Source organism: Anguilla rostrata, chromosome 10 (assembly GCF_018555375.3).
Source record: "Anguilla rostrata isolate EN2019 chromosome 10, ASM1855537v3, whole genome shotgun sequence".
NCBI classification, from domain to species: Eukaryota; Metazoa; Chordata; class Actinopteri; order Anguilliformes; family Anguillidae; genus Anguilla; species Anguilla rostrata.
Genome location: NC_057942.1, coordinates 2,125,001 through 2,135,337, shown reverse-complemented (window position 1 = coordinate 2,135,337; position 10,337 = coordinate 2,125,001). Strand labels below are relative to the sequence as shown.

The following is a 10,337-nucleotide window of genomic DNA, read 5'->3' as shown; positions in this document are numbered from 1 at the left end:
CCCCCCCCCCCCCCCTCAGGGACACCCTCTACTGTCACAGCTTACATTCTCAAAGCTATACTGTTTACACACACAACCCTTATGTACTACGCTTTCACTGGATTGCTCTGGTGTTATGGAATAATACAAACATAAATAAATAAATAAAGATCTGAAAGAACGTGTGTGCAATTTTTGTTTCTCGATCACCTTTAGCCACACACATATTACACACACGTTACACACACAAGTGAAGTCAAAGAAGAAGGTAGAAAAGTAAAGGATAATTTGCTGCTAAAATCAAAGGGACAAATAACAACAGACTCACAACAGATCAACATTTGATGCCTTTATTATACAAATCGGACCAGGCAGGTAACAAAGGAGTACAATTTAGGCATGAATGAATACAAAAATAAATGGCCTTCAGTGTGTCAGTCTGTGTAAACGAAGAACATAATGTCTATGAAAAATATCTCTGTGTTAAATACCTTTAGGTGCTTTTGCCAATTGCGCTTGCTGCGACACATATTTACTAAACGTCAGGAAGGGAACTCAAAGTTGTTTTTTGAAGTACTCACAGCAGTCACCCTCGTTACAATTTCACCATTCAAATCTGCGAAAACGAGCCGCTATCAGCAAGTTAACAAAACTGTATAAAAATATCTCCAGTTTGGCGCTTTTTATTCTTTTGTTTAATTTTTTTTTAAAAAGTGCCCATTCACAGAAAAAGGGGGGAAAAACATGTCACTTCAGCAGTTCGGGGGTATGAGCTAAACAAGCAGGTCTACATTGTAAAGCCATACACGTCATACATACTCAGTCAGTGGGGTTCATATTCGTTTCGTTCCATGTTCGCAATTGTCCACACGACACGACGGGGTTTTTCTTTTTACGAGTTCTTCTGGGGGACCTTAATCGTCACCTGGGAGACAGGAAATGATTATTTTTAAATGTAGTATTATTATTTTAAAATCGATTTCCGGAGAATCGCCCCGCCAGCGGGGGGCGCTGGTGCGCAATGAAACGCTGTCAGAAAGCAGCTGGCTTAACCCCTTCTGTCCCCGAGTGACACAGGGCGGCGCTTTTTCTCACCTCTTTAAACCCCCCCCCCACCTTGAGCGCTGCGCCTCTGTGTTTTAAACCCCCCCCCCCACCCCCGGCCCCCACCCTGGCGCTGCGCCTCAGTGTTTTTAAACCCCCCCCACCCTGAGCGCTGCACCTCAGTGTTTTAAACCCCCCCCCCACCCCGAGCCCCCCTCCCTGAGTGACGCGGGCGCCGTCTCACCGTTTTGACTTCGGTGTAGTTGTCCAGGCCGTATTGGCCCCCCTCCCGGCCATTCCCAGAGGCCTTGTAGCCCCCGAAGGGAGCCTGCGCTCCAAACACGTCATAGCAGTTTATCCTGAAAACAAGAGAAACCAATCACCGCTCTGCCCTGCTGCTGGGTGGGAGGGGCCTGTGGGGGTGAGTGTGGGGGGTCAGTGGGGTGGGTGGGGTCTGTGGAGATGGAGGGCAGGCCTGTAGGGGTGAGTGGGAGGAGTCAGTGCAGGTGAGTAGGGGGTCAGTAGGAGGAGTCTGTGGGGATGAGTGAGTGAGTGGGAGGGGTCTGGGGGTGTGAGTGAGTGAGTGGGGGGGTCTGGGGGGGTGAGTGGGAGGTGTCAGTGTGGGTAAGTGGGAGAAGTCTGTAGGGATGAGTGAGTGGGAGGGGTCTAGGTGGGTGAGTGGGAGGTGTCAGTGTGGCTAAGTGGGAGGAGTCTGTGGGGATGAGTGAGTGAGTGGGGGGTGAGTGGGAGGTGTCAGTATGGGTAAGTGGGAGGAGTCTGTAGGGATGACTGAGTGGGAGGGGTCTGGGGGGTCAGTAGGAGGGGTCTGTGAGGTGGGAGGAGTTAGTGGGGTGCCTTACCACACAGTGCCAGCACGCAGCCCACTGGAGACGTAGTGCGCCTTGTCGATGTCCTTGGTGAAGACGGCAGCTGCCAGGCCATACTTGGTGTCGTTGGCTCTCTCCACCACCTCCTCCAGGTCCTTAAACTTCAGGATCTGCATCACCGGCCCGAAGATCTGCCAGAGAGAGAGAGAGAGAAAAGCGTAAAACTTTCTGTCCTCTCTGCTCCTTATGGGAGGTTCCGTTAGAGATTCCAGTCACAGTGCAATACTTGATCGCACACTTTTGCATTTTTAGAACATCAAGTTCAAATTTTTTCAGCTTTAATGGGAAGGGAGACACAGAATTTTTGAGCGTGAAAAACACGGAGTTAAGATGTCCGCCGGTTGTGCACCTCCTCGCGGGCGATGGTCATGTTGTCCTGGACGTCTCCGAAGATGGTGGGCTGAATGAAGTACCCGCGGTCGGCCGCCACCCCTCCCCCGCACATCAGCTTGGCGCCCTCCCGCTTCCCGGAGCTGATGTAGCCCAGGATCTTCTGGAACTGCTCCTCGTCCACCTGGAAACAGGCAAGAGACGTCACATGCTGTCAGAGCACAGGGCGGGCTCGCCGCTGAGCATCACGGGATTTGTAGTCCTTATCAGAAGCGGGTGTTTGGGGGAGCCCCTGATTGGCCGAGCGGGTGTTTGGGGGAGCCCCTGATTGGCCGAGCGTGTGTTTGGGGGGGTGTCTTACCTGGGGCCCCTGCTCAGTGCTGAGGTTGAAGGGGTCCCCCACCACCCTCCTCTTGGCCCTCTCCACGCTGCGCTCCACAAACTCCTTGTAGATGCTCTCCTGCACAAACGTGCGTGAGCCAGCGCAGCAGCACTGGCCCTGGTTAAAGAAGAGCGCAAAGTGCGCCTGCTCCACGGCCTCTTCCACTGAAACACACGCATTACGCACGCATTACGCACGCATTACACACCCAATACACACGTTACACACCCAATACACACGCATTACACACGTTACACACACATTACACACGCATTACGCACGTTACACACCCAATACACACGCATTACACACGCATTACACACCCAATACACACGCATTACACACGTTACACACACAACACACGTTACACAACACACCCAATACCCCACCACCAATTACACACGTTACACACCCAATACACACGCATTACACACGCAATACACACGTTACACACCCAATACACACGCATTACGCACGCGTTACACACCCAATACACACGTTACACACGCAATACACAAGTTACACACGCAATACACACGTTACACACGCAATACACACGTTACACACGCATTACACACGCATTACGCACGTTACACACGCATTACACACATTACACACGCATTACGCACTGATTACACACATTACACATGCATTACGCACTGATTACACACATTACACATGCATTACGCACTGATTACACACATTACACATGCATTACGCACTGATTACACACATTACACGTGTAAGCATTTACTTCCACTGCACGTCCAATACGTGAAATATGGCAAACGATGACTGACGCTGGGCCCTCAGTGTTCTGCCTCATGATTGGCTGCCACAAGAGGCAGAACAGTGAGGAGGAAGAGGAGCAGCAGGAGGAAGAAGGCACTCACTGTTGGCGTCGGACAGGATGATGTTGGGGCTCTTTCCCCCCAGCTCCAGGGTTACCTTCTTCAGGTTGCTGCTGCCGGATGCCTGCTGGATCAGATGGCCCACCTGCGGAACAGGTCAAAGGTCAAAGGTCACAGCGCTGCCATGTCTGGCCTGCATCACAGCAGTATGTAACGTACTGCATTACTGTGCACTGGGTGGGTGTAGTGGGAGTACAGTACGTAGTGTGTAGCATTTAGGGTTCAGTGATTGGGATTGGTGTGCAACATTCAGTGTGCAGTGAGTAGTCTCCAGCAGACGGTGTTCCGTGTTCAGCGTGCAGCATTCAGTGTGCTGTGTGCAGTCCGCAACGTTCCGTGTGTAGTGTTCATTGTGTCGTAGTGTTCAGTGTGCAGTGTGCTGTGTTTAGTGTTCAGCGCTCAGTGTTCGGTAGGGCTCTCACCTCTGTAGACCCTGTAAAGGCCACCTTGTCCACGTCCATGTGGGAGGCGATGGCGGCCCCCGCAGAGGGGCCCATTCCAGGGATGATATTCACCACCCCGGCCGGGAAGCCCACCTGGAGGAGAGGAGAGAGGGAGGAAGAGTCAGAGAGGGAGAGAGAGGGAGGGGGGAGAGGGGGAGAGAGGGTGAGACAGAGAAAGATTGGGGACCCCCTGTTCCAACCTGTGAAGATATTATCTTCCTAGGTTTGTCCCAAGCTCTCATCTCTCAGTTTTGGAAATTGGAATGCATGAGTTTGTGTGCATGTGAGTGTGATTATCCGTGAGTGTTTATCCGAGTGTGCGGTGCTACACTGACCTCCTTGATGAGGTTGGCCACGTACAGCGCAGTGAGAGGCGTCTGCTCCGCCACCTTCATCACCACCGTGTTCCCTGTGGCGAGGGCGGGGCCCAGCTTCCAGGCCTGCATCAGCAGGGGGAAGTTCCACTGCAGAGAAAACAGCAGATACACGCATTTACACACAGCAGATACATGCATTTACACACAGCATTTACACACAGCAGATACACGCATTTACACACAGCAGATACACAGAGCAGATACACGCATTTACACACAGCAGATACACGCATTTACACACAGCAGATACACACATTTACACACAGCATTTACACACAGCAGATACACGCATTTACACACAGCAGATACACACAGCAGATACACACATTTACACACAGAAGATACACTGCGTTTACACACAGCAGATACACACAGCAGATACACTGCATTTAAATAAGTCAGGTACACTGCATTTTACAGTGCACACACGCATTCCTCACAGATACACAGCCCCATCCCCCCTCACCGGGATGATCTGGCCGCACACGCCGATGGGCTCGTGTCGGGTGTAGCAGAAGAAGTCGCCGTCGATCGGGATGGTTTTTCCCTCCCACTTGTCTGCCCATCCAGCGTAATACCTGTACAGCAAACCCGACAAAAACTCTTTCAACACAGGTATCGTCAGAACAGCAAACAAAACGTACAAGAAAAAAATTCTTGATTTTGCAAACAATGTGTTCTCCTGTATAACTACACACACACGCACACACACATATTAATTCTTTATTTAGGTCCACATTTATAAAATACATCATAAGGGCCCAAATATATTTCAGTTGCTGTCTGATGTCCTTCACTTGAGTAGCAGAAAGCATACCAGTAGGGATAAAGCAAACAAAATGCAGGTTAGACATTTGCATCACAATTACAAACACACACACACACACACACGCACGTGCTGTGCATCTGCAGCAGTAACACTGCATCTCTCACCTGAGGAACTTAACGACCATCGGTATGTCTACACTGTAGGCAACTGCATACGGTTTCCCGTTGTCCAGGGTCTCCAGCTCCTGAAAGGACAAAGGAACCACATCAGGGCCAAAGCGCACACAAACATGCATTTCTCTGCATTTACAAAAAACTGGAGTCATAAAGTGTAAACAAACCGCACTTCATTTCGTAGAAATCAGCAAACGGTCCTTCTTAAGCCAAAGAAGCTTTTTTTCTGCATTATCGTTGATTTCATATTTTTAAACTCAATTACTTATTCAACCCATCTTGAAAGCCCAGCCGCACCTGACCCACCAATGGGATGTCCTCCTATTGGTCTAGAGGGAGCAGACCACATCCAGGAGAAATAATGGTAGTGCAGGGTTACCCCTTTAAACAGAACACAAAGCTTCTCTTGTTCTGCCTGCGTGACCCAGCGTTTAAGAGCCATTCACACACAGTTTCCTGCGTTAAGCCTTTCAACAGAGGCTGCCTCTAATTCACCTTCTGTTCAGGTTTTAAATAGCACCAGTGCCCCTCCAGCTCAGCTGTCAAAACTTCAGGTCACACACGGCAAGGCCCATTCAGAAGGTCCTGATTCAACTGGAAAATGAAACTCCACTTGCTCCACAGACATCCACATCATTGTTTGATTTTCCAAACCTTGTGGCCAAAAGACTACAATCGACTAATTAGCCCCAGAGCAGAGGAGTACAGTCCTGGTCCCGGAGAGTCATGTGATCGCCTGTCAGTCTTTCTTTACTGTTTTCAGAAACCAAATCAATGGCTTTATTTGCTCAATTAATTATGTATATATAACAGCCTGCAAAGTGCACTAAGAAACTGTGGCATTGTCTAGATCTGAATCTAAACCGTGTCCATATACCTCCCTCTAGTGACAGAACAAAAAAGTGTGTGCAAGTATGCATGTGTGTGTGAGCGTGTGTAAGTTTATCACTATCAATAGCACTAGCTGTAGTTCTAGCACTAGCACTAGCACTAGCTGTAGCTCTAGCACTAGCTGTAGCTCTAGCACTAGCACTAGCTGTAGCTCTAGCACTAGCTGTAGCTCTAGCACTAGCTGTAGCTCTAGCACTAGCTCCAGCACTAGCACTAGCACTAGCACTAGCTGTTGACAGGCTGAGGGAGTGCAGGGGCGTTCCAGTGAAAGATAAGTCCAGGCCCTGTGTGTTGTAAGCCTGCCAGTCCTGCGCTCTGACGATTTTCTCATCTGACCTGTTTTCCGTTCAGTGGAAAAGTGCCGAGTCACTGCAGCTGGCACTCAAGAGCTACTCATGAGAGACTGCACACACATACACACACGCAACACGCACATATACACTGCGCACACGCACATACACACTGCGCACACGCACATACACACTGCGCACGCACACACGCGCGCACACACACACACCGCGCACACACACACACACGCACACATACACACTGCGTACACGCACATACACACTGCGCACATGCACATACACACATGCACACGCACATACACACTGCGCACATGCACATACACACACGCACATACACACTGCGCACACGCACGCACACACACACGCACGCACACACACACGCACGCACACACACGCACACCGTTCACACACACACGCACGCACACACACACTGCGCACACGCACGCACACACACGCGCACACACACTGCATACACACACACACACACACGCTCACTGTGTGCACACGCACATACACACTGCGCACACACATGCACACACACACACGCACACCGTGCGCACACACACGCACACACACACATGCACACCGTGCACACACACACACGCTCACCGTGTGCACGCACACACACACACACGCACATACACACTGCGCACACACATGCACACACACACATGCACACACACACATGCACACCGTGCACACACACACACACACACTGTACCAAAATAAATCTTACACTGCTCCACACAAAGTCTAGAAAGGTTAAAATAACAATTACACCAATAGAAAAAAACAGGACTGCAAGAATCACCAGTATATTTCACTTGACAACGTGTTGATCACTGACCAGCCGCTGACTTTCATCCTGGTAAAGTCAGTTTAACATTTGATCACATGACTGCATCCCTGAATTGTACATTAAATTGTAGCAGACAATCTTAGCCAGCAGCCATACCTCCATGCACTCTGCTCCTACCAAATGGCTGAAGCTAAGCAGGTATGGGCTTGGTTAGTACTTGGATGGGAGACCACCAGGGAATACTGAGTTGCTGCTGGAAGTGGTGTTGGGTGGGCCAGCAGGGGGCAATCTTCCCTTTGGTACAAATAAACCCCAATGCCCCAGTGCAGTGACGGGGACACTGTGCTGTAGGAGATGCCGTCTTTCAGATGAGATGTTAAACCGAGGTCCTAACTCTCTGTGGTCATTAAGGATCCCATGACACTTATCGCTAAGAGTAGGGGGTTCCCCGGTGTCCTGGCCAAATCCCAGATCTGGCTCTCGCAAACTTGCCACTAAAAATCATCCCCAGATTTAATTGGCTAAATAAATGTTCTCTCCCTCTCCACCTTCGCTAATGTGTGGTGAGCGTTCTGGCGCAAATTGGCTGCCGTGCATCACCCAGGTGGGTGCTACACATTGGTGGTGGGTGAGGTGAGTTCCCCTTCACTGTAAAGCACTTTGGCATTTGGAAAAGTGCTATATAAATGTAATTAATAATAATAATTAGCACTATAAAAGTCTTGTAATATGACATGACAAGTCTTTCACAAATCCAGTGCTAGTCAAGTCCAAGTCATGTGACGGTATGTGTGTGTGCAATTGCAGAGAGGAAGTGGCAGAACTCACCGCCAGATAGGCTGCATCCCTCTCTATGCGGTCAGCCAATCGGCTGAGGAGCAGTCCCCTGTCAGAAGCATCCATGCGTCGCCATGGAGATCCCAGCTTAAAGGCATCCTTGGCAGCCTTCACTGCCTTGTCCACGTCTGCCTGAAAGAGCGGGAACACACACGCACGCACACACAAACAAAACAGCAGTTAGGAAACAAACAAATACAAGAAATTAATCAAATTGGATATTAAACACCACAATTTCCTAGGATTTTATTACCTCAACATAAGACTACCATTTCCTTAGTTATTTGTATGGCTTCCCACACAGACCAACAGACCACGTTCGTCTAATTCAGGGTTTGACAAAAGTTTGATTTTGTTTCGAGTATACGGGTGCCTTAAGTGGCAGAGAAACATGCACGCACCTCAGAAAGATTAACAAGCGCGGCAATTTTATGTCATGAGGACAAGCGTTTGCCTGAAAGCAGACACAATAAAACGATGGCACGTTTTTATCTTCTGTCCGTGCGTGCTACATGCGTAGCCCTTACGACAGAGTGCGATAAGACAGCTGCAGGCTACTGAACCTCAGGTCAACTCTGGAAGCCATGGAGGGAAAGTAATCCAGGGCTGAACTCAAGGCTGTGGTCCCGTAAACTCAGGAGAGGCTACGACGGACATCATTTAATTACCATCTAACATGCACACGTACATTTAAATGCCACCGCCATCACATGAAAATGATCAGGAAGCATACTAACGCTCACACACAGACACGCACTCACACACACACACACACATAGACACACACACTCTCTCTCTTACACACGCATACACACACACACTCTCTCTCTCACACACATGCGCACGTGCACACACACACATTCTCTCTCTCTCTCTCACACACACACACGTGCACACACACACACACACACACACACACACACACACTTCCTCTCGCACACACACACTCTCTCTCTCTTTCTCTCTCACACAGGCATGCACACACACACACACACTCCCTGTCGCACACACACACACACACACACGCACGCTGTCACAGACCTTGTCTCCCTCGGCGACCTGGCAGATGACCTCCCCAGTGGCCGGGTTGATGGTTGGGAAGGTCTTCTTGCTGACTGCATCCTGCCACTGGTTATTGATAAAGAGCTGTGGAGGACAGGACCAGTTAGCCTTCAGAGCGAACGAGCCGAGACTCACACGTGCTTCTCAATCCACAGGCACACGTGAGGTAGTGTGGCCTAGTGCTCAAGCTGGCTCTCCACACCTGTACAACGAGCCACCTGATTGGCTATACAACCTCTGTGAGAGATGGTGACCCCTACCTGATTGGCTACACACCTCTGTGAGAGATGGTGACCCCTACCTGATTGGCTACACACCTCTGTGAGATATGGTGACCCCTACCTGATTGGCTACACAACCTCTGTGAGATTTGGTGACCCCTACCTGATTGGCTACACAACCTCTGTGAGATTTGGAGACCCCTACCTGCTGTAGGCTAAAGAAATGGTGCTGGAGCTGAAAACATAAAAAAGCTTCAACTTATTTTATTATCTCATCTGCTGCTCAAAAACAACTGTAACCTAGCCAGTATAATAGCTCCTACAGTATTTAGCCGAAGAACAAAATAGCAACCAATTACTAATACTGACAGTACAATGCATAGATCAGCAATTAACCCCACCCTCAAAAACATCTTTCAGATACCAAAACTAGCATAGACCTGAGAGATCAAATCTAGATTTAATTTTCAATTAACAAATGAATCCTTTCTAAACTGCAGTGGGATCAGACAAGGGAAGGAAAACACAGATCCCAAGGATAGAAACGTCCTTTCATCAGAATAAGGACAAGGCCCTTAAGACACAAAGGGGAGCATACCACAACAAATGCTTTCGAGATTGCCTGATAAATTCTGTTTACTCCCAAGCCTTGGGTCACAGTGGGATTTAGGGTGTGACTTATGAGGGGCAGCTGGCGTTTGATCCCTCTTCCATTTTCGCCCCTGGACCTGCTTGCCAACCCGCGCTGGCACAAACAGGTACCAACTAGCCGTTAGAGGCGCCAGTGAACGTTCGGGTAAAATAACCGGACGTTTGCCCTCAAGTGCCCGATGACGCGCTGGACGCTGCACAAAACTATGATGTGCACTGACACTAAACGTTATACTCCTGCCAGAAGCCTTCAATAAACGCAAAAGTTCAAAA

The 10,337-nt window shown here is 49.5% G+C and overlaps 1 protein-coding gene across 1 annotated transcript in view; it reads right to left on the bottom strand.

The window, feature by feature from the left end:
- Positions 1–313: 313 nt before the first annotated feature.
- Positions 314–10,337, bottom strand: part of LOC135264633 (aldehyde dehydrogenase, mitochondrial-like) — a 10,516-nt gene continuing 492 nt past the window's right edge. The window contains exons 2-13 of the mRNA XM_064353375.1: positions 9,172–9,276; positions 8,122–8,262; positions 5,287–5,366; positions 4,820–4,931; positions 4,312–4,440; positions 3,956–4,069; positions 3,516–3,618; positions 2,602–2,786; positions 2,260–2,424; positions 1,884–2,041; positions 1,268–1,382; positions 314–904 (exon numbers count right to left, since the gene is read on the bottom strand). Of these exons, the coding sequence (XP_064209445.1) occupies positions 872–904; positions 1,268–1,382; positions 1,884–2,041; positions 2,260–2,424; positions 2,602–2,786; positions 3,516–3,618; positions 3,956–4,069; positions 4,312–4,440; positions 4,820–4,931; positions 5,287–5,366; positions 8,122–8,262; positions 9,172–9,276 (1,440 nt within the window). The 3' untranslated portion in view covers positions 314–871. The remainder of the gene's footprint in view (positions 905–1,267; positions 1,383–1,883; positions 2,042–2,259; positions 2,425–2,601; positions 2,787–3,515; positions 3,619–3,955; positions 4,070–4,311; positions 4,441–4,819; positions 4,932–5,286; positions 5,367–8,121; positions 8,263–9,171; positions 9,277–10,337) is intronic.